Source organism: Mus musculus, chromosome 4, assembly GCF_000001635.26.
Source record: "Mus musculus strain C57BL/6J chromosome 4, GRCm38.p6 C57BL/6J".
In the NCBI taxonomy this organism is placed as follows: Eukaryota; Metazoa; Chordata; class Mammalia; order Rodentia; family Muridae; genus Mus; species Mus musculus.
Window position 1 is genome coordinate 112,245,835 of NC_000070.6, and position 27,108 is coordinate 112,272,942.

At 38.3% G+C, this 27,108-nt stretch overlaps 1 protein-coding gene across 3 annotated transcripts in view; it reads left to right on the forward strand.

Annotated features, from left to right (window-relative positions):
• Positions 1–27,108, forward strand: part of Skint3 (selection and upkeep of intraepithelial T cells 3) — a 68,224-nt gene that overhangs the window by 13,590 nt on the left and 27,526 nt on the right. Inside the window, exons 3-6 of one of the 3 annotated variants that reach the window (NM_001102474.2) lie at positions 7,922–8,269; positions 9,785–10,066; positions 13,047–13,154; positions 24,130–24,237. In NM_001102474.2, coding sequence (NP_001095944.1) covers positions 7,922–8,269; positions 9,785–10,066; positions 13,047–13,154; positions 24,130–24,237 — 846 coding nt within the window. The remainder of the gene's footprint in view (positions 1–7,921; positions 8,270–9,784; positions 10,067–13,046; positions 13,155–24,129; positions 24,238–27,108) is intronic. The other 2 variants (NM_001348354.1, NM_177578.4) reach the window with 2 other exon arrangements.

Genomic DNA, 27,108 nt, shown 5'->3' on the forward strand with positions numbered 1-27,108 from the left:
GGTGTCATCGTTTGTAGCCTAATTATGGGATGGATCCCTGGATATGGCAGTCTCTAGATGGTCCATCCTTTTGTCTCAGCTCCAAACTTTGTCTCTGTAACTCCTTCCATGGGTGATTGTTTCCAATTCTAAGAAGGGGCAAAGTGTCCACACTTTGGTCTTCATTCTTCTTCAGTTTCATGTGTTTTGCAAATTGTACCTTATATCTCGCTATACTAAGTTTCTGGAACAGTATCCACTTATCAGTGAGTACATATCATTTGAGTTCTTTTGTGATTGTGTTACCTCACTCAGGATGATGCCCTCCAGGTCTAACCATTTGCCTAGGAATTTCATAAATTCATTCTTTTTAATAGCTGATTAGTACTCTACTGTGTAAATGTACCACATTTTTTGTATCCATTCCTCTGTTGAGGGTCATCTGGGTTCTTTCCAGCTTCTGGCTATTATAAATAAAGCTGCTATGAACATAGTGGAGCATGTGTCCTTCTTACCGGTTGGGACAACTTCTGGATATATGCCCAGGAGAGGTATTGCGGGATCCTCCGGTAGTACCATGTCCAATTTTCTGAGGAACCACCAGAATGATTTCCAGAGTGGTTGTACAAGCTTGCAATCCCACCAACAATGGAGGAGTGTTCCTCTTTCTCCACATCCTCGCCAGCATCTGCTGTCACCTGAATTTTTGATCTTAGCCATTCTGACTGGTGTGAGATGGAATCTCAGGGTTGTTTTGATTTGCATTTCTCTGATGATTAAGGATGTTGAACATTTTTTCAGGTGCTTCTCAGCCATTCAGTATTCCTCGGGTGAGAATTCTTTGTTTAGCTCTGAGCCCCATCTTTTAAGGGGGTTATTTGATTTTCTGGAGTCCACCTTCTTGAGTTCTTTATATATATTGGATATTAGTCCCCTATCTGAATTAAGATAGGTAAAGATCCTTTCCAAATCTGTTGGTGGCCTTTTTGTCTTATTGACGGTGTCTTTTGCCTTGCAGAAGCTTTGCAGTTTCATGAGGTCCCATTTGTCAAACCTCAATCTTACAGCACAAGCCATTGCTGTTCTATTCAGGAATTTTTCCCCTGTGCCCATATCTTTGAGGCTTTTACCCACTTTCTCCTCTATAAGTTTCAGTGTCTCTGGTTTTATGTGAAGTTCCTTGATCCACTTAGATTTGACCTTAGTACAAGGAGATAGGAATGGATCGATTCACATTCTTCTACATGATAGCAGCCAGTTGTGCTAGCACCATTTGTTGAAAATGCTGCCTTTCTTCCACTGGATGGTTTTAGCTCCCTTGTCGAAGATCAAGTGACCAAAGTTCATGGATTTTAAAGAGATGGTCCATCTGTTAGAACAACTGCTAGTCTTTCAGAAAACATGGTTTCAATTTTCCAACAGACACAAGATAGCTCAAAACCATCTGTAGACTGCTAGACAGAGACAAGGTAAACTCCCTCATTGTGAAAAAAAAAAACAAAAAACAAAAAATCACTAACAAAGCTCTGAAGATGGACAGAATTCTACCAGATATCCTCTTTTGTTCTGTGTAAAGGTGTCACACACATCCTCTTTTGTTCTGTGTAAAGGTGTCACACACACACACACACACACACACACACACACACACACACCACACCTGTACAAATATGATTTCTCTTTAACTATTGGATTTCCTTGGTCCTTCTGTTCTTCAGAATGGCAGTCCTGATTCCTCAGCTTTGAGAACTGTCTTTTGTAAAACTTCTAATGTGGTTCTCAAATGAGTTGTAAATGCTACATTTATCATATGATTTTGTCTTTTTCCATGATCAGACCCCAAAATTCTGATATTTATTCTGTAGTTTTATAATGTCATACATCTACCATTACAGTAACATAGAGGGAAAAAAGTTCATTGTTTTAAAACTTGATAAGGTAAAGCTATTTATTTGTTTTTCCCTCCCCTAGGAAAGAAGGTTACTGCTCTTTGCACTTCATTTATATGTTTGTCTTGCAAACTACTTACAATCTACTCTGAACTGTAACCAGGTTCACTGAAGCTGTGTGCATAAGGATCTCCTTTATTCAGAAACCCTATACCTTGGACCAGATCCTATCGGATGTTCCCACCAGGACAATTTCTGATATCTAATTATATTTCCAGTGACCCATGTAGCCAACATAAGGTGATTTAACTGTTGGCAATAGACCTGCTTGACTCTTAGCTGGCACCTCCTATTTCCTGACTGACTAAGATTTTGGCACCAAAGAGACAGGGACCTTGTTCATGAACTAATATCTTTATCCTCAGAGATACTCATAAATTCTTGAATACACCTTTATAAAAACTATTTTCTTTGAGATTATATGATGTACTTTTTATGAGAATAATTATGTGATTCAGGAGAATATATGATTTCTATATGTGCGTCTCCAAACGTTCTTGGGTCTCAAGTTGCTTCAAGAGTCATCCTATCAAATTTTACTTGTATTTCTAATAAATTCAGCTCAGAATTATTTGGAGTTAAGAGATTTATACTGTACAGATATCATTCCATCACAGTCAAGATGAAAAAAAAAAAAAAAAACAAACACCTATCAAAAATAACATATTATGCTAAAGAGAAAGAACAACTGCCTCAGATAGTCACCAGAAAAAACTTGCACACAATGAGAAGTAGTACCTACACAGTACTCCAACACTGTTTCCTGAAACAGAGGCATGGTTGCAACCATTTTCCCTTAATATTTGTTGTCAATGTTTTGGATTTCAGCTATTCTTTATCTATTATCATTATTATTATTATTTAATATTTTTTACAGTCAAGGCATTATCATGCTCCTCATCCACAGTTCAACAGTTCCTAATACTATTCCTTTTCAGTCATCTCTAAGAAGATGTATTTTCAGTCATCTCTAAGAAGATGTATCACCCCTCTCCCACTGCCCCATCAAATCTCCCCACTCTGTGCGGCACCAAGTCTCTCTAAGGTTAGATGTATCTTCTCTCACTGAGACCAGGCTAGGCAGTTCTTGGCTGTTTATATTTTGGGGACCTCACATCAGCTAGTGTATGTTGCCTGGTTGGTGGCTCAGTGTCTAAGAGATCTCAGTGCTCCAGGTTAGTTGAGACTGCTGTTTTCCCTATGGAATCACTCTCTTCCTCAACTTCTTCTTGCATTTCCCTTATTCAATCATAGCTTTCCCTGGCTTCTCTGTACATTGGTTGGATGTTGTGGGGTAGTGAGCTGTGTACAGACAGCCTGGTCCCCAGTCCAGGGTGACCCAAAGGAACAGAATGTGTTTGGCCACGCCTTCTGGGCCCCTGGCTCCTGTCACAGCTACAGCCTCCCAAAGCCACCCCACCCCCCGCAGAGAGGTGTGTGGCCATCAGTCATGTAAGCAAAGCCCCAAATTCCTGGTATTCTCTCTGGACTCCATCCCCACAGTTACCTGGCAACAGTCAGGTATGCTCCTCCCCACAGTTATCTGGCAACAGACAGGTAGCCCCAGCCCACTATAAAAGGATTTGATTGCCCCCTTCTCATTCTCTTTCCTCTTTTACCTTGTATTCTCTTGCTCTTACTCTTGCTGCATTGCTCCTCCTCTCTGCCTTCCTTTCCTCTCTCTATCAACATGGCCACGGCTGGCCATTGCTACTCGATTTTTCTACCTCTCTCTGCCTTTCTAAAATAAATACCTTAAAACCATGGACTGCTTCTTCTTATCAGGATCTCTTGTGCTGGAGTAATGCAGCAGGTCTACCCCCAAAGAGCTGCATGTCTAACCTCCTGTCTAACCTCCTGCAGGGAGACCTGTCTGCTTTTCCAGCCATAGCTTCCACCAAATCAAGCTAGCACCCCCACCCCCAGCAAGACAAGGACCCTCATCCCGCAGCTGGAGCTCTTTCCTCCTACCCTTTCCCTTTCAGCCCCTGGGCCAGAGTCTGCCCAAGGGTCCCCACCCATTCTCAGCTCTTCCACAACATGCAGCAGTGTCTGGGATGTCTGAGAGTGAGAACATGACATTCATGGCCTTTGTGTGGCCTACGGACCCAGAGCTGGCTCTTCCAAGGCACTCAGCTGCATTTGTGGTGCCTGAGAATCAGATCCCTACTATAGCAGGTTTTCAGGGACCTAAGATTGAGCCTCCCCCACCCCAGGGACCTAGCCCTGAGTAGACACGGGACCCCATTATTGCCCTACAGGGTCTAACTACCTGCATCTGATTCTTTCAGTTGCTTGTTGGGCCCCTTGGAGGGCCGCCATGCTAGGCTCCTGTTTGTAAGCACATCATAGTATCAGTAATAATGTCAGGCCTTGGATCTTCCACTTGGACTGTGTATCAATTTGGGCCAGTCACTGCACCCACCTCCTTTGCTTCAGTCCCTTCTCCAGTTTTGTCCCTGTACTTTAATCAAGGACAATTCTGGGTCAGAGTTTTTGACTGTGGGATTTCAACCTGATCCCTCTACTTGATGCTCTAGATTTCTTCTAAATTTTTCAATTTTATTGAATATAGGTTTTTGTAGTAGGATCTGATGAAATTTTGAATTTCCTAGGTTTCTATTGTTATGTCTCCCTTTTCATTTATGATTTGGTTAATTTGGATACTGTCTCTATTCCCTTTAGTTAGTTTGACTAGGGGTTTATCTATATTGTTGATTTTCTCAAAGAACCAGTTTTCAGTTTTGTTGATTCTTTGTATTATTCTCTTTGTTTCTATTTGGTTGATTTCTGCCCTGAGTTTGACTATTTCCTGCTGCCTACTCCTTGTTGGGCCCCTTGGAGGGCTGCCATTCTAGACTTCTGTTTGTAAGCACACCATAATATCAGTAATAATGTCAGGCCCTGGATCTTCCACTTGTTGTTGTTATTATTAATGTTGTTGTTGTTTGTATGCAGCAACATGCTGGTTCCTATTTGTGTATTCAATCTGTTACCTTATGTCTCTTTATTGGGGGATTGAGTCTGTTGATATGGAGAGATTTTTAAAGACAGATGCCTATTGATTCTTGTTATGTTTGCTGTGTGGGTAGCATTATGTGTGAGTAATTCTCTCCTTTTGTCTTTGTTGTGAGATGATTAATATCTCGATTTTTCTTTGGTGTAGGTACCCTCCTTGTGTTGCAGTTTTTCTTCTAGAATCCTCTGTAGGGGTGGATTGGCAGATATATATTGTTTAAATTTGGTTTTGTCCTGGAATATTGTGGTTTCTCCATCTATAATGATTGGGAATTTTACAGGGTTTAGTAGCCTGGATTGGCATTTGTGTTCTCTTTGGGTCTGCATGACTTCTGACCAGGTACTTCTGGCTTTTAGTGTTTTATTGAGAAGTCTGGTGTAATTCTGATAGCTCTACTTCCATATGTTACTTGGCCCTTTCCCCTTATAGCTTTTCATATTCATTCTTTGTGCTGGGCATTTAGTGTTTTGATTATTACATGACAAAACGATTTTCTTTTCTGGTCAAATCTATTTGAGTTCTATAGGCTTCTTTTTCATTCAAGGCTATCTCTTGCTTTAGGCTTGGGAATTTTTCTTCTATGATTTTGTTGAGGACGTTTTCTTGCCCTTTGAGCTGCACATCGTCGCTCTCTTCTATTTTTACTACTCTTAGATTTGGTCTTTTAATTGTGTTGTGGATATCCTGGATGTTTTGGGTTAAGAGCTTTCTTGTTTGTTTGTTTTGAATTTTCTTTGACCTTTCTGTCCATATCTTCTACGGTGTCTTTTATATATTAGATTCTCTCTTCTATCTCTTGTATTCTGTTGGTGATGCTTACATCTGTATTTCCTGATCTTTTTTTCCTAAATTTTCCATTTCCAGAGTTGTCTCCACTTGAGTTTTGTTTATTGTTTCTACTTCTATTTTTAGGTCTTGGACCACTTTGTTCAATTTCTTCACTGGTTTTGATTGTGTTTTCCTGTATTTCTTTAAGGGTTTTATTTGTTTTCTCTTTAAGGCCCTCTACCAGTTTACCTGAGTGTTCTGGTTTTGTTTTTGTTTTTGTTTTTTGGTTTGGTTTGGTTTGGTTTTTCGAGACAGGGTTTCTCTGTATAACCCTGACTGTCCTGGAACTCATTTTGTAGACCAGGCTGGCCTTGAACTCAGAAATCCGCCTGCCTTTGCATCCTGAGTGCTGGGATTAAAGGCGTGCACCACCATGCCCGGATTCCTGTATTTTTTTAAGTGAGTTATTTCCTCATTAAATGACTTTATTATCTTCATGGGATAGGATTTTAAGTTTAGTATCCTTGTTTTCAGGTGTGTTAGTGTATTCATTGCTTGCTGTGGTAGAAGAACAGCGTTATGATGATGCCAAAGTTGATTGACTTCTGTTGCTTATGGTGTTGTGCTTGCCTCTCACCATCTGTTTACAGTTGTTAGATGGCTTGGGTGTCCTTGTGTGGAGCCTGCCTCTTGTGTCCTTGGATTACTGCAGGTCTCCTGGGAGGCCTGTGACCCTGGCTATAGCAGTCTTCCTGTGAGGCCTTCAGACTGTGTGGTCTTCAGGTGGGCCAATCAACTGCTGATCTGTTGTCCTACATGTAGTTGATCTCCTGGGAGACCTGTAGACTGTTGGAGTCTTTAGAAGAGCAGACATGCTGTTCACCTCTATGCAGCTGTTCTACTGGGGGGTGGGGAAGGCTTCAGACTAGGCTCTGTTGCCCTCATGCAGGAGAACTCCTGGGAGACTTTCAGACTCTGGGGTCTTTAGAGGATCAGAGAAGCTCATGATCTACCCTGGAGGAAGTCACAGACCAGAAAGGGGTGGAGTTTGTGGGTGGGGTGATAGGTCCAGAGTGTGCTGTGCTCCTCAGAGTTCCCAGCTGATGCAGTTTTTTGTTATAGTCCTTTCCTATTACCCTCCTTATTGTTGGATCTTCAGAGGAGCAAACAAGCTGCTAATCTGCCCCAGTGGAAGGTGAAAGCCAGAAGGTGGTGTGGAATTCAGGGACAGAACTGGGGTGTGTGGGGGAGATGATGTGTCCCGAGTCTGCTGTGCTCTTTGGAGATCCCAGATGTTGCAGTTATTTGAGAAGGTCTTTCACCCATTGCTCTGCATGCAGCAAAACTCCTAGGAGGGTTTCAGACAGTGTGGTTTTCAGCTATTCTAATAGGTTGATAGCTTATTCTGTCTTTGATTCATACTATTCTAATGAAATGATACTAAGCTATTTTTTATTCTAAATTTATTGTAGACTTCTGTTCTACAGTACTGTTTTGCTCTGCTTTACTCTATACCATGTGGAACAGTAGCTTTTAAGCTGAAAGCTTTTTTTTTTTGCCCTGTGTGATTTCACTTTACCCTATAGCAGTTACCTACATTTTGAGTGAATATGATGAGTCAGAATGCTTGTATACATTTGTACAAGTGATCATCTTCACAAAAACAATATAAATTATGAAAAGCAAAATTATAAATAAATCAATCAAAAAGTAAAGCAAATAACACCTATTAGATAATAATGGTAAATAAGGAACACCTGGACACAAGGCCTATATAGATAGTTGTGGTTTTAACACAAATGTACAGCAATGATTGCCACATTCTCATCTAAAATCATCTTGCATATACCCTAAGACCATTGGGTTTTATATACAATTTTCCACTATATACCATGGTTAACTCATATTTTTATTTTCCCTGACCCATTCTTGCACATTGCCTGTATTAGCATTGAATCCACCCTGTCTTGAAGTGGCCACTTAGCCATTTGTTGGGACACTTTATGCTTCTGTATCAGTTTAATAATCTGTAACTGAAATGTCTTCAGAATAAAAAAAGTGATCTTAAGTGAAATATGTGTAAATGTTTGAGAGAGAGGAGGAGGAAGTCAAAAGAGGGATAAACAGAAGAGAAAGATTTTAACAAAGAGTATGGCCATGTTTACTAATTTATACTCTTCTCTTATGATTACTGTTGTCCCTACAGAGCAGTTCACAATTACTGGCTTAGAGAGGCCAGTCCTTGCCCCATTAGGTGGAATCCTTGAACTCAGTTGTCAGTTGTCCCCACCACAAAATGCACAACAAATGGAGATTCGCTGGTTCCGGAATCGCTATACAGAACCTGTGTACCTGTACAGGAATGGTAAAGACCTGCATGGAGAAACTATCTCCAAGTATGTGGAGCGGACAGAACTCCTAAAACATGACATTGGAAAAGGGAAAGTGACCCTCAGGGTCTTTAAAGTGACAGTTGATGATGATGGATCATACCATTGTGTCTTCAAAGATGGTATATTCTATGAAGAGCATATCACAGAGGTCAAGGTCACTGGTAGGCACGGATTCTACTGAGATTTGTTGTGTGCCCATGATTCAAAGCCTATCTAGGGTTGAATGGTTGGAAAATTCTTAGTGTTTAGCTCTTATTGCATGATTTGATTATCAAGCTGAAGTCTAACCCTTTAGTTTTTTTTAACTATATACTATGGAAGATCAAAACTGAAAATTACAACAGTGAGGAAATTTGATCAATAAATACTTTCTTGTAATATCTACATGCATTGTTCAATTTCTAACATATCATCAGAATAAATTTTGCTTGTTTTAATATTTTTCAAATATTTCTGACAAAACTTTAGCAATTTTTCAAATTAACTGACTTTAAAAATGTTATTCATACTATAAAATTAGATATGTATGGAGGTGGGGAGGATAAGAGATGAGATAGGAGAAGAAAAAACTGATCAAAACATACTATATGAAGGTTTTTTTAATTTAACAAGAATTCTTTTTACTGATAATGCTTATTTCCATTTCTGTTCAAACCACTATTTAGTGCCCAATTAATTTTTCTAAATTCTTTTGGAATGCAATCATCACTATTGTCAAATATAATACTGTATATGAAGTATAAGTAACTGTGTGACATTTATGATGCTTCAGTTACTCCAAATTATTCTGGATGAAAAATAAGTGGGAGATAATTAGAGGATTTAAAGGAAACTGAACAAATCTATAAATGTGTGGACATTAATCTTTACTTATGCCATCTTACACTCAACTCCATATTCTAGAACAAAGCTATGTGAAATGAAGCTCATTTATATTTTTAGTAGTATCATGGAACAAAGACCTAGAATGTTAACAAAGATATATAATGTTTTGTTATTCCAGAAACATTTTATTAAACAGTTCATTTTTCATATATTGCTTTAAATATTCATACTTCTTTCTTTCCCTATACACGTGTATGTCTTAGAAAATACCAAAAATCATCACAGAGATGTTTATTGTACTAAACTAATAAGCATTTTCATATTATTACTGTACTAACTATTTTATATGAAATATGTTTTATAAAATTACCTACTATAGAAGTACTCAGAGTTTAAAGTTCCTTTCTAGTGTTATAATGAAATACATTTTTATAGTCAATTTACAATGACTCAAAAGTAATTAGTGTCAAAGATAAAATGCTAAAAATTAAATGATAAATTCTATGAAAGCCAAATATTGATTTCTGTTCATCATAATAAAAAAAAAAAAGCTTAATTTCTTAGATTTAGTGACTACCAAAAGTATGTTAAATGAATTAAAAAAAAAAAACAAATGAAAACAGATCTTTCTTCAGATGACTTAGTTTGGACAAATTTTGACTGTGTGTTATAACCTTTCTATTTGATGTTTGCCATTTTCATGAGCTTCTAATGGCACCCAGAGTCCTATAGAGGTTTGACTTTTAATGTGTATTTGAAACTGGAATTAAAATTGAAAAGAGCTCTTGATTGATCTATCATTTGCCCTTGGATTTATACCTAACAATATTGTTTTTCTTTTTCTCATTCAGCCACAAGCTCAGATATAAAGATTATAATGCATCCCCCGAATATTAAAGGTGTGATGCTTGAGTGTCATTCAAGAGGTTGGTTCCCTCAGCCTCATATGGAATGGAGAGATAGCAATGGACAGGTCATTCCAGCTACATCAAAATCCCAGTCACAGGATGAAAACAAATTGTTCAACATGACAATGAACCTTTTTGCTGATGTTGGCCTACACCAGATTGTCACTTGCTACATTCAAAACCTTTTAACTCATCAAGAAGAAAGCATAAGTATTGTCCTAACAGGTAAAGTATGTAGTTGTACTTCAGTAACAGTCATTGTCACACACACGTACTATTCACTTTGTCCTTAATTTGAATCTTAAAGTTTTAATTTCTCGTGGCCTTACTCATAACTTAGTGTGGTGTCGTTTACTTTCTTTGATGTATTTATTTTATCACTCTATGTCCTTGACTATTATAGTTTCTATTTCAGTCACTGTGATAAAACATCATGATAATCAACAGGTTTGGGTTGAGGAAGAGTTTATTTGGATTAAACTACTAGTTCAGCACGCAGGGAAGTGAAAACAGCTCAAATTAGGAACTAGGAGGCAGAAACTGAAATAGTAAACACGGAGAATAGCTCACTTCCTTCATCTCCCTGGCTTTCTTAAATAGCCCAGAATCATCGGCCAAAGGATAATACTGCATACACCCAGTGGCCTGGGTCTTATTATGTCAATCAAAAAATGTCTCCCAAAACATGCTCACAGGCCAATCTAATGGAGGAACCTCCTCAATCGGCATTTCTTCTTCATAGATGGTTCTAGTTTGTATCAAGTAAACAAAACTAATTGGTATATTGACATTGTAGATTCCAAGTCACAGCTTTTGACTTCTTGTTCTCTTTGGATTTCCTTTTTCTCATGCCTTTAAATACAACCAGAGCTCTAAGGGTTCTTCAAATTATATCATCTCTTTTCTGCTTTCATCTGAAAACACATAAGTCAACCCAAAAGGCAGATGAATATCATAATATAAGCATATCAAAAACTAATCTCATGGTTACTCCCAAACATGCAGAATTTCCTATTTTATTGTAGAATTTTATATTTTCTGTTTCTTAGAACCAAATCATTAAAGTCACCATTGGCTTTCATTTTCTATCAAACTCACATATACAGAGAAATAATGCTACATGTACCTTTAAAATGTATCCTGGGTCTTGTTTGGTTCTGGAGTTTCACGTCAGATATTTCGTTCAGGTTCTCAGATTATAGTGCTACCAATCATCCACATTTAGTCACATATCTAATATCAATCTCTATCTATCTATCTATCTATCTATCTATCTATCTATCTATCTATCTATCATCTATCTATCATCTATCTACCATCTATTTATCTATCATCCTCATCCTCATCATCCATCTGTGTGTATGTGACTTAAAAATTGTTGATAAAAATTTAAAATGAAATTTAATATCATTCTGGTCATAATGACTGATAGATCAAATCTAAGGATGTTCTCCCAGTGACACTATATGCTTTGAGATTATACAGATTTGAATGAACAAAAGCTAGAGCTGTGACGTTTTGCATAGCACATGGAATGTACTTCATACCATGAAGGTTCCTGCATGTGGGCATTTGGGATTTACTCTGCATTTAGTGTATAACTACATTCATAGACTTTATGATTAACAAGAAATGGAACAATTCAGAAAGAAATGAGTCAGAGAAACAATTAGATTAATAATAGGATCCTCCTTGCTTATTACTTCTCACCACTTTTATATTGCCATCTAAATCTGAACGATGGTTTATGATTAGAAATAGTGCCTTATTTCTTATCTAGTTTATTCTAGTGTATTCTGTACATTGAGATATGATGACTTGTTTAAAATATCATCTTGTTAAATACCCTGAAATTGCTTCTTGTTTAGTTAAAGTTGAATATCTCTTGTTTTTATTAAAGTTATCAGTATCTCTGTTAACTTTCTTACCTCCAATCCTAGTGTTCTCCTTTTGTCCTTTGTCTATTTACATATCCATTTAGATGAGCTCTGCCTTCAGATAGTTTATCTCATTGTTTCATTTTCAAGGATATTTTAAGTTCAACTAACTTTGTTTCTCTCCTTCAATTGCATACTCACATTTTACTTCCTAATAAGTATTACCTTGAAAAACAACCTGAAACATACAACCTTCCTGCCTCCATACATATGGAAGTGCCTGACTCCTTACCTTTTAACTCTTCTTCCTTTCTTAATATTTCTTTTTTAAACCTATTATGCAAACATAGTATTATACTATTTTTCTACATCTGTATCCTTTCCAAAAAATAAATCCCTGGTGATTTTACACAGTAACCTACCCAACTGTTTAAATGTTGGATGCCACATTGTAATTAAACAACCAAAACTTAATAACAAATTAATTTTAACCAAAAGAATGTATTGTACCAGTATTGGTATCCATCCATGAAATTAGTGAGATACTTTCTAGAAGAAACTTCTTAAAAGGACAAAAGTCATTGATTTGGTGGGAAGGTACGTGTGTGTGTGTGTGTGTGTGTGTGTGTGTGTGTGTGTGTGTGCACGCATGTGCATGCACATGTGTATGTGCATTAGTGTGTGTGTGTGTTGAATGTGTGTGATATCTGTTGAACACAAATGTGTATATATAAGAATCGTGGTGATCTCTAAAACACTCTTGCTAGACTTAATATCATGTCTTTAATAATGTAGATGTTTTGATCTGAGAAGAAAGATATAAAAATTCATATGAATAAGAACACATAAACTTAAGTCTCTAGATAAATTAAGGCTCAGAATTCCCAAATTCAAAAAGCACATCAAATTGAGTAATGCACATATTGTGACACTTCATAGATGGTACTACAGCAATGAGTTGGACTGAATTTGTAGTAATTATTGAAAGCCTACTTATGAGTATTTGGTAAGTTTTACAACTTAATAAGCTCTAAAAGAGATGGAAAGTCTCTGTCTTTTCAACCACAAAACTTATGAGCCAGGATAAAATGAAAGAAATGAAGGAGATAACATCTACATACCTTTATATTAGCCTCACTATAAATTCTACCAGGCTCTGATCATGTTCAGCTATTTACCCAGCCCATTATAACTTCCTCCCAATACTTTCTCAGAACTAATATTCCAGTCTCTCAAATTGTAACAAACTTCAGATGAATTGCCATTCCTAATTAAGTGGTTCCACACTAAGTTTCTTCAAGGGTAAGATTTGTGACTCACTATTTCAGGTGATCTTTTTTCATGGAAAATTGATTGGATATTGATTTTGAGTATAATAGCATGTGTGATGATACCCTACTCCATGACTTCCTATCTTCAACAACATCTCATACATGGTAAGTTCGAAACAGAAGTGAAGAAAAGAGAAGTAGCTAAACCACTACCAAGGATTGCTTCTCAGCCTAGTTTCCCAGTAAATCCTAAATGTGGGGGTCACATTATATATATAAATATGTTGTCTTCTTACTCTGGCTAGAAACTCTTAGTGCTATTTAATAGATATGGGAAGAGTGGGCATCCTTGTCTCTTCACTGATTTTAGTGGGATTGCTTCAAGTATCTCTCCATATAATTTTATATTGGCTGTTAGTTTGCTGTATATTGCTTTTATTATGTTTATGTATGGGCCTTGAATTTCTGACCTCTCCAATACTTTTAACATGAAGTGTCCCATCCAGCAGGACTTAGTTATTCCATGGGTCGAGGAGGACAGAGGCCTGAAAAAGAAATGGGCGAGAAAAGATAGTGAGACCAAGGAGGATTCCTTTCAAGGTCTGCTTTTAGTGAGGCTGAAAGCCTAGTTATATACACACAGTTTTTTTTTTTTAAAAAAAAGGAATAAGGAGGTGCTGAGAAGGGAGAACAAAGACTTCAGAGCGAAGGTCATCTGAGGCAGATGGGAGAAGGACATCTTGGGGAGGATGCTGATAGCAGGTTTTAATACATCCTGTATGGAAGGATGCAGGGCAAAGGACATCCTGTAGATTTGTTTCTGAATGTTGGCTAACAGCCCCAGGTGTTCATCTAAGATAAGTGTTGGCCAGCTCTCAGGGTCAGCCTTGCATGGAGGGGGTGGCACTGTCTCCCAACAAAGGACCTTTTGGTTTTCTGGGAGGGAGCCATTGAAGGTCTGGTTTCCCACAGTCTGGTCTCCTACAATGATGAAGGGATTTTGTATTTTTTTCAAATGCTTTTACAGCATCTAATAAAATAATCATGTGAGTTTTTTCCTTAGAGTTTGTTTATGTAGAGGATCACATTCATGGATTTTCATATATTGAAACAAATTTGAATCTCTGGGATGAATCCTACTTGATTATGGTGAATGATGGTTTTGATGTGTTCTTGGATTTGGTTTGAGAAAATTTAATTGAATATTTTTGCATTAATATTCATAAGTAAATTTGGTCTGAAGTTTTCTTTCTTTGCTAGGTCTCTGTATGGTTTAGGCATCACAGTAATTATAGCATCATAGAATGAATTAGGTAGTGGTTCTTCTGTTTCTGTTTTATGGGATATTTTGAGGAGTGTTGGTATTTGTTCTTCTTTGAAGATATGGTAGAATTCTGCACTAAAGCCATCTGGTCCAGGGCTGTTTTTGCTTGGGCAGGTTTTAATGAGTACTTCTATTTCCATAAGGGATATGGGCCTGTTTAGATAGTTTGCCTCCTTTCTATTTAACTTTGTACCTGTTATTTGTCTAGAAAGTCATCCATTTCATCTAGATTTTCCAGTTTTATTGAGTATAATCTTTTGAAGTATAGCTTTTTGAATTTCCTCAGTTTCTGTTGTTATCTCTCCCTTCTCATTTCTGATTTTGCTAATTTAGTTACTGTCTCTCTGTTCTTTAGTTAGTTTGGCTAGGTTTTTAATCTGTCTTCCTGATTTTCTCAAAGGTTCAGCTTTTGGTTATGTTGATTCTTTATATTCTTGTCCTTGGTTTTAATTTAGTTTATTTGAGCCCTGAATTTAACTATTTCCTTCCTTTTACTCCTATTCCATGTGTTTGCTTCTTTTTGTTCTAGGTCTTTCAGATGTGTTATTAAGTTGCTAGTGTAGTGATCTCCCCAATTTCTTTAAGAGGGCACTTAGAGCTGTGAATTTTTCTCTAAACATTGCTTTCATTGTGTGTTATAAGTTTAGGTATATTGTGTCATTCATTTACATTGAGTTCTAAAAAGTCTTTGATTTATTTCTTTATTTCTTCCATGACCAAGTTATCATTGAGTATAGAGTTGTTCAGTTTCCATGGGTATGTGAGTTTTCTTTAGTTTATGTTTTTTATTGAAGTCTAGCCTTAGTCCATGGTAATGTGATAGGATGCATGGGATTATTTAAATCTTCTTTTATCTGTAAAGGCTTGTTTTGTGTCTGGTTATATTGCTAATTTTGTAGAAGATTCCATGAGGTACTGAGAAGGTATATTCTTTTGTTTTAGGATGAAGTGTTCTTTATATATCTAGGCCATCTTTTGATACATATGCAGCCAGAGTCAAGAGCTCCGGGGTACTCGTTAGTTTATAATGTTGTTCCACCTATAGGGTTGCAGATACCTTTAGCTCCTTGGGTATTTTCTCTAGCTACTCCATTGGGGGCCCTGTGATCCATCCAATAGCTGATTGTGAGCGTCCACTTATGTCCACTTATGTGTTTGCTAGGCCCAGGCATAGTTTTACTAGAGATAGCTATATCAGGGTCTTTCAGCAAAATATTCCTAGTGTATGCAATGGTGTCATCGTTTGGAGGCTGATTTTGGGATGGATCCCCGGATATGGCAGTCTCTACATGGTCCATCCTTTTGTCTCAGCTCCAAACTTTGTCTCTATAACTCCTTCCATGGGTGTTTTGTTCCCAATTCTAAGAAGGGGCAAAGTGTCCACACTTTGGTCTTCATTCTTCTTGAGTTTCATGTGTTTTGCAAATTGTAAATTATATCTTGAGTATTCTAAGTTTCTGGGCTAATATTCACTTATCAGTGAGTACATATAATTTGAGTTGCTTTGTGATTGGGTTACCTCACTCAGGATAATGCCCTCCAGTTCCAACCATTTACCTAGAAATTTCATAAATTCATTATTTTTAATAGCTGAGTAGTACTCCATTGTATAAATTTACCACATTTTTTGTATCCATTCTTCTGTTGAGGGGCATCTGGGTACTTCCCAGCTTCTGGCTATTATAAATAAGGCTGCTATGAACATAGTGGAGCATGTTTCTTTCTTACTAGTTGGGACATCTTCTGGATATATACCTAGGAGCAGTATTGCAGGATTCTCAGGTAGTACCATGTCCAATTTTCTGAGATACCACCAGACTGATTTCCAGAGTGGTTGTACAAGCTTGCAATCCCACCAAAAGTGAAGGAGTGTTCCTCTTTCTCCACATCCTCGCCAGCATCTGCTGTCACCTGAGTTTTTGATCTTAGCCATTCTGACTGGTGTGAGATGGAATCTCAGGGTTGTTTTGATTTGCATTTCTCTGATGATTAAGGATGCTGAACATTTTTTCAGGTGTTTCTCAGTCATTCGGTATTCCTCAGGTGAAAATTCTTTGTTTAGCTGTGAGCCCCATTTTTTAAAGGGGTTATTTGATTTTCTGGAGTGTACCTTCTTCAGTTCTTTATATATGTTGGATATTAGTCCTCTATCTGATTTAGGATAGGTAAAGATCATTTCCCAATCTGTTGGTGGTCTTTTTGTCTTATTGACAGTGTCTTTTGCCTTACAGAAGCTTTGTAGTTTCATGAGTTCCCATTTGTCAATCCTCAATCTTACAGCACAAGCCAATGCTGTTCTATTCAGGAATTTTCCTCCTGTGCTAATATCTTCAAGGCTTTTCCGACTTTCTCCTCTATGAGTTTCAGTGTCTCTGCTTTTATGTGGAGCTCCTTGATGCATTTAGATTTGACCTTAGTGCAAGGAGATAGGAATGGATCAGTTCGAATTCTTCTACATGATAAGCACCAGTTATGCCAGCACCATTTGTTGAAAATCCTGTCTTTTTTCCACTGGATGGTTTTAGCTCCCTTGTCCAAGATCAAGTCACCAGAGGTGTGTGGGTTCATTTCTGTTGTCTTCAATTAAATTCCATTGGTCTACTTTTCTGTCATTATACCAGTACCATGCCATTTTTACCAGAATTGTTCTGTAGTAAAGCTTTAGGTCAGGCATTGTGATTCCACCAGAGGTTCTTTTATACTTGAGAAGAATTTTTGCTATCCTCAGTTTTTTGTTATTCCAGATGAATTTGAGGATTGTTCTTTCTAATTCGTTGAAAAATTGAGTTGGAATTTTGATGGGAATTGCAATGAATCTATAGATTGCTTTTGGCAAGATAGCCATTTTTACAATGTTGATCCTGCCAATCCAAGAGCATGGGAGAACTTTCCATCTTCTGAGATCTTCTTTAATTTCTTTCTTCAGAGACTTGAAGTTCTTATCATACAGATCTTGCACTTCCTTAGTTAGAGTCACGCCAAGGTATTTTATATTATTTGTGACTATTTAGAAGGTTGCTGTTTCCCTAATTTCTTTCTCAACCTGTTTAATCTTTGTGTAGAGAAAGGCCATTGACTTGTTTGAGTTAATTTTATATCCAGCTTCCTCACCGAAGCTGTTTATCAGGTTTAGGAGTTCTCTGAAGGAATTTTTAGGGTCACTTATATATACTATCATATCATCTGAAAAAAGTGATATTTTGACTTCCTCTTTTCCAATTTGTATCCCCTTGATCTCCTTTTGTTGTCGAATTGCTCTGGCTGGGACTTCAAGTACAATGTTGTATAGGTATGGAGAAAGTGGGCAGCCTTGTCTAGTCCCTGATTTTAGTGGGATTGCTTCCAGCTTCTCACCATTTACTTTGATGTTGGCTATTGGTTTGCTGTAGCTTGTTTTTATCATGTTTAGGTATGGGCCTTGAATTCCTGATCTTTCCAAGACTTTTATTATGAATGGGTGTTGGATTTTGTCAAATGCTTTCTCCACATCTAAAGAGATAATTATGTGGTTTTTGTCTTTAAGTTTCTTTATATAATGGATTATGTTGATGGATTCTTGAATATTAAACCATCCCTCCATCCCTGGAATAAGACCTACTTGGTCAGGATGGATGATTGTTTTGATGTGTTCTTGGATTCGGTTAACGAGAATTTTATTGAGTATTTTTGCATTAATATTCATAAGGGAAATTGGTCTGAAGTTCTATATCTTTGTTGGATCTTTCTGTGCTTTAGGTATCAGAGTAATTGTGGCTTCATAGAATGAGTTGGGTAGAGTTCCCTCTACTTCTATTTTGTGGAATCGTTTGTGCAGAACTGGAATTAGATCTTCTTTGAAGGTTTGCTAGAACTCTGTACTAAACCCATCTGGTCCTGTGCTTTTTTTGGTTTGGAGACCACTAATGACTGCTTCTATTTCTTTAGGGGATATGGGACTGTTTAGATCATTAACTTGATCCTGGTTTAACTTTGGTACCTGGTATCTGTCTAGAAACATGTCCATTTCATCCAGGTTATCCAGTTTTGTTGAGTATAGCCTTTTTTAGAAGGATCTGATGGTGTTTTGGATTTCTTCAGGATCTGTTGTTATGTCTCCCTTTTCATTTCTGATTTTGTTAATTAGGATGCTGTCCCTGTGCCCTCTAGTGAGTCTGGCTACGCGTTTATCTATCTTGTTGATTTTTCTCAAAGAACCAGCTCCTCTTTTGGTTGATTCTTTGAATAGTTTTTCTTATTTCCACTTGGTTGATTTCGCCCCTGAGTTTGATTATTTCCTGCTGTCTACTCCACTTGGGTGAATTTGCTTCCTTCTGTTCTAGAGTTTTTAGGTGTGTTGTCAAGCTGCTAGTGTGTGCTCTCTCTAGTTTCTTTTTGGAGGCACTCAGTGCTATGAGTTTCCCTCTTAGAAATGCTTTCATAGTGTCCCATAAGTTTGGGTATGTTGTGGCTTCATTTTCATTAAACTCTAAAAAGTCTTTACTTTCTTTCTTTATTCCTTCCTTGACCAAGGTATCATTGAGATGAGTGTTGTTCAGTTTCCATGTGAATGTTGGCTTTCCATTATTTATGTTGTTATTGAAGATCAGCCTCAGTCCATGGTGGTCTGATAGGATGCATGGGATGATTTCAATATTTCTGTATCTGTTGAGGCCTGTTTTGTGACCAATTATGTGGTCAATTTTGGAGAAGGTACCATGTAGTGCTGAGAAGAAGGTATATCCTTTTGTTTTAGCATAAAATGTTCTGTAGATATCTTTTAAGTCCATTTGTTTCATTACTTCTGTTAGTTTTACTGTGTCCCTGTTTTATTTTTGGTTTCCAGGATCTGTCCATTGATGAAAGTGGTGTGTTGAAGTCTCTCACTATTATTGTGTGAGGTTCAATATGTGCTTTGAGCTTTACTAAAGTTTCTTTAATGAATGTGGCTGCCCTTGCATTTGGAGCATGGATACTCAGAATTGAGAGTTCCTCTTGGAGGATTTTACCTTTGATGAGTATGAAGTGTTCCTCCTTGTCTTTTTTGATAACTTTGGGTTAGAAGTCAATTTTATTCAATATTAGACTGGCTACTCCAGCTTGTTTCTTCAGACCATTTGCTTGGAAAATTGTTTTCCAGCCTTTCACTCTGAGGTAGTGTCCGTCTTTTTCCCCGAGATGGGTTTTCTGTAAGCAGCAGAATGTTGGGTCCTGTTTATGTAGCCAGTCTGTTAGTCCATGTCTTTTTATTGGGGAATTGAGTCCATTGATATTAAGATATATCAAGGAAAAGTAATTGTTGCTTCCTATTATTTTTGTTTTTAGAGTTGGCATTCTGCTTTTGTGGCTGTCTACTCTTTGGTTTGTTGAGGGATTACTTTCTTGCTTTTTCTAGGGCGTGGTTTTTGTCCTTGTATTGTTTTTTTTTCTTCTTATTATCCTTTGAAGCGCTGGATTCGTGGAAAGATAATGTGTGAATTTGGTTTTGTTGTGGAAAACTTTGGTTTCTCCTTCTATGGTATTTGAGAGTTTGTCCGGGTATAGTAGCCTGGGCTGGCATTTGTGTTCTTTTAGGGTCTGTATAACATCTGTCCAGGATCTTCTGGCTTTCATAGTCTCTGGTGAAAAGTCTGGTGTAATTCTGATAGGCCTGCCTTTATATGTTACTTGACCTTTCTCCCTTACTGCTTTTAATATTCTCTCTATATTTAGTGCATTTGTTGTTCTGATTATTATGTGTTGGGAGGAATTTCTTTTCTGGTCCAGTCTATTTGGAGTTCTGTAGGCTTCTTGTATGTTCATGGGTATCTCTTTCTTTAGGTTTGGGAAGTTTTCTTCTATAATTTTGTTGAAGATATTTGCTGGCCCTTTAAGTTGAAAATCTTCATTCTCATCTACTCCTATTATTCTTAGGTTTGGTATTCTCATTGTGGCCTGGATTTCCTGGATGTTTTGAGTTAGGATCATTTTGCATTTTGTATTTTCTTTGATTGTTGTGCCGCTGTTCTCTACGGAATCTTCTGTACCTGAGATTCTCTCTTCCATCTCTTGTATTCTGTTGCTGATGCTTGCATCTAGAGTTCCAGATTTCTTTCCTAGGTTTTCTATCTCCAGTGTTGCCTCACTTTGGGTTTTCTTTATAGTGTCTACTTCCCTTTTTAGGTCTTGGATGGATTTATCCAATTCCATCCCCTGTTTTGTTGTGTTTTCTTGCAATACTTTAAGGGATTTTTTGTGCTTCCTCTTTAAGGTCTTCTACCTGTTTAGCAGTGTTCTCCTGTATTTCTTTAAGTGAGTTATTAAAGTCCTTCTTGATGTCCTCTACCATCATCATGAGATATGCTTTTAAATCCTGTTCTAGTTTTTCAGGTGTGCTGGGGTGCCCAGGACTGGGTGGGGTGGGTGTGCTGCGTTCTGATGATGGTGAGTGATCTTGGTTTCTGTTAGTAAGATTCTTACGTTTGTCTTTTGTCATCTGGTAATCTCTGAACTTAGTCGTTGTAGTTGTCTCTGGTTAGATTTTCCTCAGGTGTTTATGTTAGCCTCTATCAGCAGACCTGGGAGACTAGTTCTTTCCTGAGTTTCAGTGTTCAGAGTATTCTCTGCAGTTATGCTCTCCTCTTGCAGGAAATGTGCCCAGATATCTGGTGTTCGAACCTGCCTCCTGGCAGAAGTTGTGATCCACTCACAGAGGTCTTAAGATCCCATGGAGGGTCTTGTGCATACCTCACTGGTGTCCGCAGACTCCACGCCCTAGCTACTCCAGTGCTGGCTGGACCAGAACAGACTTGTGTCCCTGATCAGGCCAGGTTTTCTGCTTCCCTAATTAATGCAGTCTCAGGTCCTGCGCGATTGGATTGAAGCAGATGCTGTGTTCTACTCCCCAGAGGTCTTAAGATCCCTTGGCGTGTCTTGTGGGTAGCTGGCAGGTGTCAGCAGACTCTGCACCCTAGCTACTCAGGTGCTGGCCAGACCAGAAGGCACCTATATGAGTTTTAATCTAACTTTTTGTAATAGATGTTACAAATATTTAATCATACTCAATAATTCATAAGCCAACATAGTAAACTGATACATTTAAAACCATTCACAAACAAACATGTAGTAGTAGTGCTGGGCTCCTAGCCAAGGTTGCAGTGCTAAAAGTGCAATGCCAGTTTATTAGTTTTTGTTGTCATAATTCAGGTGCTTTTTTTTTCCTGGAAATCATTGAAATAAGTTAAAACTAAATCAAGAGATAATAATGGCCAGTTTGGCTCTTTCTCTAAATATGAAACACAGAGTATCAATCAAGCAAATAAATGAAACTGTAGATATAAACTGACAGGACACACACAGAAAGGCATGCCAAGTACAACCAATAGAATTGGGGAGGAGAAGGAAGAGAATCAGGTGCCCCATTAGGGAATTCCAAGTATCATATCAGCAGGATGCAGAACCAGAAACAAGTGTCACCCTGTAGGAACCAGAAAGGAAGTACAATGCTTCCTGACTTTCTCTCACCCTAGGAGAAAATCAATGTTCAATTTTTATTTTGGGGGCTTTCAGTCAGGCATCAAACTAAAAACAGAAGTCAGGCTTACCTCCAACGGTTTTAGACTTCAAAAAGAAGTTCCTAAATGGGGATGATTACAAAACAGGGACCTGGGTAGAGTGATTGAATTTCCAGCCAATGTACCAAATGTTATGGAGTAATTAAATCTATCATAACACAAATACTAGGTCAGTGCAGATGACAAAAAATATTGTAATCAAGCTGCTACTGATTGATCATTGCCACAGAATAGACTTTGGAGCTGACCTTCAAACTCCAAGCCAGAATATCACAAATAACATTCAGGGTTTCAAAGCACAAATATCTGTACTAAGTTATTGTCACTTTTTTCTACCTGTCAGGATAGGATTTTGTTGCTGGGCCTGAGAAAATAAACGTATTTGACCCTTCCAGCAAGATGGAGAAGTTGTTTTTGAGATAACTAGACTTAGATGACTATCTCCTTACAAGTTTTACCTGGTATTGTTGGATTCAGACAACTGTTTCTTTACAACAGATGTTCAGCTATTAGGGATTCCCCAGCTTCCTTAGGGCCTGGAACCTTAAACGTAGTTTTCCCTATTATTAAATAGAAAACATAATGGCAGTACTTAAAACAAGTTTATTTTCTTGTTTTCAACCTATACATAGTTCCATGAAGTCTTATTTGTCAATTGCTGATCTTAGAACCTGAGCCACTGGTGTACTGTTTAGGAAAATTTCCCCTGTGCCAATGTAATCATCATTTTCAATATCAGCAATGGAAAGGCCATGAAATTACAATATTTTGGGAACATTCTGAATGGGAACAGCTCAAAACTATAACTACATTAAAACAATAAAAAATTTTCAAAATAGGATTGTGAAGCTGTGGGATATGTAATCAGATGGAATCAATGTTGGTATCATACGACTGGAAAAACTAATGTACCTATCAATTATTTGTAACCCGAGGTAACAGAAGGACATCAGTTTGGATGGATAGGCTCACAAGAGACACTAGGGACTTTATTCTACCTAAATGCCCATAAGTATTAGGGATTGATACACAATAAAGGAAGGACAGATTTTGCCAAGGAATTTTATTATACAGGAGGTGATCAGTGTCCAGTTTGCAATGCTAGCTAGATTCTGCTTACTGAAATTACAGGAGAAAAGTTAGTTCTGTTCTTGGTTTTGAACTTTAGCATCTTTGTGGAGCCCCATGATAGGATTAAATCTTTCTGATGTAGAGGAGATTTTGAAAGGATTACAATTTTATGAGGTCCCATTTGTCAATTCTTGATCTTACAGCACAAGTCATTGTTCTGTTCAGGAAAATTTCCCCTGTGCCCATATCTTCGAGGCTCTTCCCCACTTTCTCCTCTATAAGTTTCAGTGTCTCTAGTTTTATGTGGAGATCCTTGATCCACTTAGACTTGAGCTTTGTACAAGGAGATAAGAATGGATTAATTCGCATTCTTCTTCATGATAACCACCACTTGTGCCAGCACCATTTGTTGAAAATGCTGTCTTTTTTTGCACTGGATGGTTTTAACTTTTTTGTCAAAGATCAAGTGACCATAGGTGTGTGGGTTCATTTCTGGGTCTTCAATTCTATTCCATTGATCTACCTGTCTGTCACTGCATGAGTATCATGTAGTTTTTATCACAATTGCTCTGTAGTACAGCTTGAGGTCAGGGATGGTGATTCCACCAGAAGTTCCTTTATTGTTGAGAATAGTTTTTGCTATCCTAGGTTTTTATTATTCCAGATGAATTTGCAAATTGCCCTTTCTAACCCTGTCTCCTGAGAGGCTCTGCCAGTCCCTGACAAATACAGAAGTGGATGCTCACAGCCATTCATTGGAAGGAGCACAGGATCCCAATGGGTTATGGCAAAAACATAAATGCTGTCCGAGTAGATGTTAATTTTCTTGCCATCCTCAAGTTCCAAGGCCTTGGTGAGGGTAATTAACTCCAGTTTATGCAGTGGGGTAGAGGTTCTGCCCAGATGACATTTGTGCCATCCACTACAGCAGCACCCACTTGTTTCTGACCTTCATGGAGAAAACTGCTCCTTCTTTAAAACAAGTATCCTTGACTCCCAGCAGGGGCCAGTTGGAGAGGTCTTTCCTCCACCCATCTGCTCTCTTTTTGGGCCAGTTAGTTGAGTCCCCTCAGGGCAGGAAGTGTATCTGGGCCACGATCTTGGAGAGTAAGTCTTGCCCCTTTAGAGGTTTCTTACTTTCTTAATGTATTTTTCCAATTTAGAATACTTCAATGTGAACATCAAGTGAATATAACATTATTTATTTTTTCTTAAGGTAGCTGCTCTCAGAGATCACATCATTGGAGAAAGAATGCAATGGTATGCATGAGTTCAGTGATTGCAATTATAGGATCCATGCTTATTTTGCATCTAAAACAAAGAGGTATGTAAACAAGAGTGGGCCTGTGTACTGGAGGCTTAACAAGGAGATCTCTGGCCTGTCTAGCTGGATGAGTACAAGTGAAAGGAAAAGGAATAAAACACAGAGGGGGAATTGTCTCTGCCTTCTCCACTTCTCCTGCTGCTGTTGCTGCTGTTCCTTGGTAGGGAAAGCTTCAACCCATCCAGAGAAAGCATTCACAAACACTAAAATGTATTTGTAACCATATTTTCCTGGCTTAACTTCTGTAAAATCAACCTCACAATATATTTCAAACCATTCTCCCCTAGACATTTTGCCCTGTTTACTCTTGGCTGCATAAGCATTCACTTGCTGGTCTACCTTATGCTATTCTACTATCTCTGGCCCAAAACCTGAGGCCAATTATATATACTTTAGATCTCTTAGCTGCTTGGACAAGCTTTTTTATCTGCTAAAAGAGCCCATTTGTGGATTTGGCCTAATAACTCTTTTTCTTGCTTTCTGGGAAGTATAATTTTCCTTCTTGTGTGCACTATTGCCCTTCCTACCACACTGGCTTCACTGTGAGCCAAGCTGGGCTATGATGGAAGGCTGGCTAGCCAGGGAGCAGAGTGCAGAGGAGTTTCTTGTGGTGAAAATTTCAGGAGAGAAGTTTTCTTTCCTGGCAGTGTTATTGCTCTTATGACAAACATTCACAGACAATAGAGTATTTCTCACACACCTTTCTTCTATCTGGATAGGATCTTATACACAGTTTGGGGGTGAGTTAGAGTCTGACAGAAGGTACTTCTTGTAGGCTTGGTTTGAGATGTTAAAGATGTCTCATGTACATGTGGAAGGGCTTGAGGCATTGCTCTTATATGACTGATGGCCACAAATTTTTCTACTCGAGAAGGTGTTGAGAGGGAGCTGTGTCTAAGTGACAAGGGTGTCTCTACTGGGAGCAGGCAAAACTCTGAACATCACTCCAGGTACTTCGTGGCTTCCAGCCTTAGCTTGGTCTTACTAAGCTTACTTTAACAGTCCAATGCCCTGCAAGCAAGTAGCTGGTGTCTCCTGTAAAAGTCTTTCCCAACTGCCTACTAAGACATTTACCAAAGGAAGTGTGATTGTTACCTGTTCTTTGAAATATAAGGTCATTAAGCTATTGAAACACAACCACAATGTCTAGAATACAAAGCTCTGAATTTTATAGTCTTAATAATAATTTCATCTTATTCTGCTCCAAGAGAATGAATTTCTTTCAAATTCCTAGTTATTTTTTCTTTTTCTTTTTGCAGTGACTGAGCAATCATTAGCATCTACCTAATAAACTGTTCTGATGGCTTTATATTTTTAATATAAAGGAGATAATGATTTAGTATCTTAAATTTCTACTTTCATCTTAAATTAGTATCTTAAACTGCTATTCTTTTCTTTAATTTTTTTTGTGTATGTGTATATATAGTTTGACTTCATGTATAGTGCCTATGGAAACCAGAAGCTGATACTAAATTCTCCAAACTGTTATTAGCCACAATGATTGTCCTGGGAATTGAACCTAGGTACTCTGAAAAAGCAGTTAGTGCTCTCGCTTAACTACTGGACCACTCACTAATTGTTCTAGTATCTTAAACTTTTTATTTTATTTTATTTTTTATTAGATATTTTCTTTATTTACATTTCAGATGCTATCCTGAAAGTTCCCTGTACCCTCCCCCCATCTGCTTCCCTACCCACCCACTCCCACTTCTTGGCCCTGGTGTTCCCTGGTACTGGGGCATATAAAGTTTGCAAGACCAAGGGGTCCCTCTTCCCAGTGATGGCCGTCTAGGCCATCTACTGCTACATAGGCAGCTAGAGACACGAGCTCTGGGGGTATTGGTTAGTTCATATTGTTTTTCTACCTATAGGGTAGCAGACCCCTTCAGCTCCTTGGATACTTTCTCTAGATCCTCCACTTTTAAAGTCAATATCAAACCATTAAAAATTCCAGCTCCTGAGAGTTAAGTGTATCATCTCTGAATGAACAAAGACGTGGAAGTCATCTATTGAATGTGTGTTTGGAGCCTCATATCAGCTGCTATATGCTGTCTGTTTGGTAGTCTTGTGTTTGAAAGATCTCGGGGGTCCAGATTAATTAAGACAGCTGGTCCTCCTACAGGATTCCCCTTCTCTTGACCATCTTTCAGCCTTCCCTAATTCAACAACAGAGGTCATCTGCTTCTGTCCATTGGTTGTATACAAATACCAGCATCTTTCAGCTGCATGTTGGGTCTTTCGGAGGGCAGTCATGATAGATCCACCCCCCCTCCCTTTTTTTTTGGTTAGTACTCCATAGCCTAAGTAATAGTGTCAAGCCTTGAGACCTCCCCTTGAGCTGGATCCCATTTTGGGCCTGTCTCTGGACCTTCTTGTCCTCAGGCTCCTCTCCATTTCCATTCCTGTAATTTGTTCATAAAGAAACAATTTTGTGTTAGAGGTGTGACTGTGGGATGGCAACCCCATCCCTCACTTGATGTCCTTTCTTCCTGCTGGAGGTGGGCTCTATAAATTCCCTCTCCCTATTATTGGGCATTTTATCAAAGGTCCCTTCCTGTGAGTCCTGAGAGTCTCTTACCTCCCAGGTCTCTGGTGCATTCTGGGGTTCTCCCAAACCTCCTATTTCCTGAGGTTGCCTGTTCAGATTCTTTCTGCGAGCCCTAGGTGCTTCAGTCTTTTTCCCTCACCCAATACCAGATCAGGTTCCATTCTCTCCCCCACTGCCCTCCCCCAACCCATCCACTTTTCCTCCCAAGTCCCTCCCTCCTTCCCCACTTGTGATTGCTTTCTTCTCTCTCACAAGTGGGACTGAGGCATCCTCACTTAGGCATTTCAGCTTGTTGAGCCTTTTAAATTCTGTGGATAGTATCT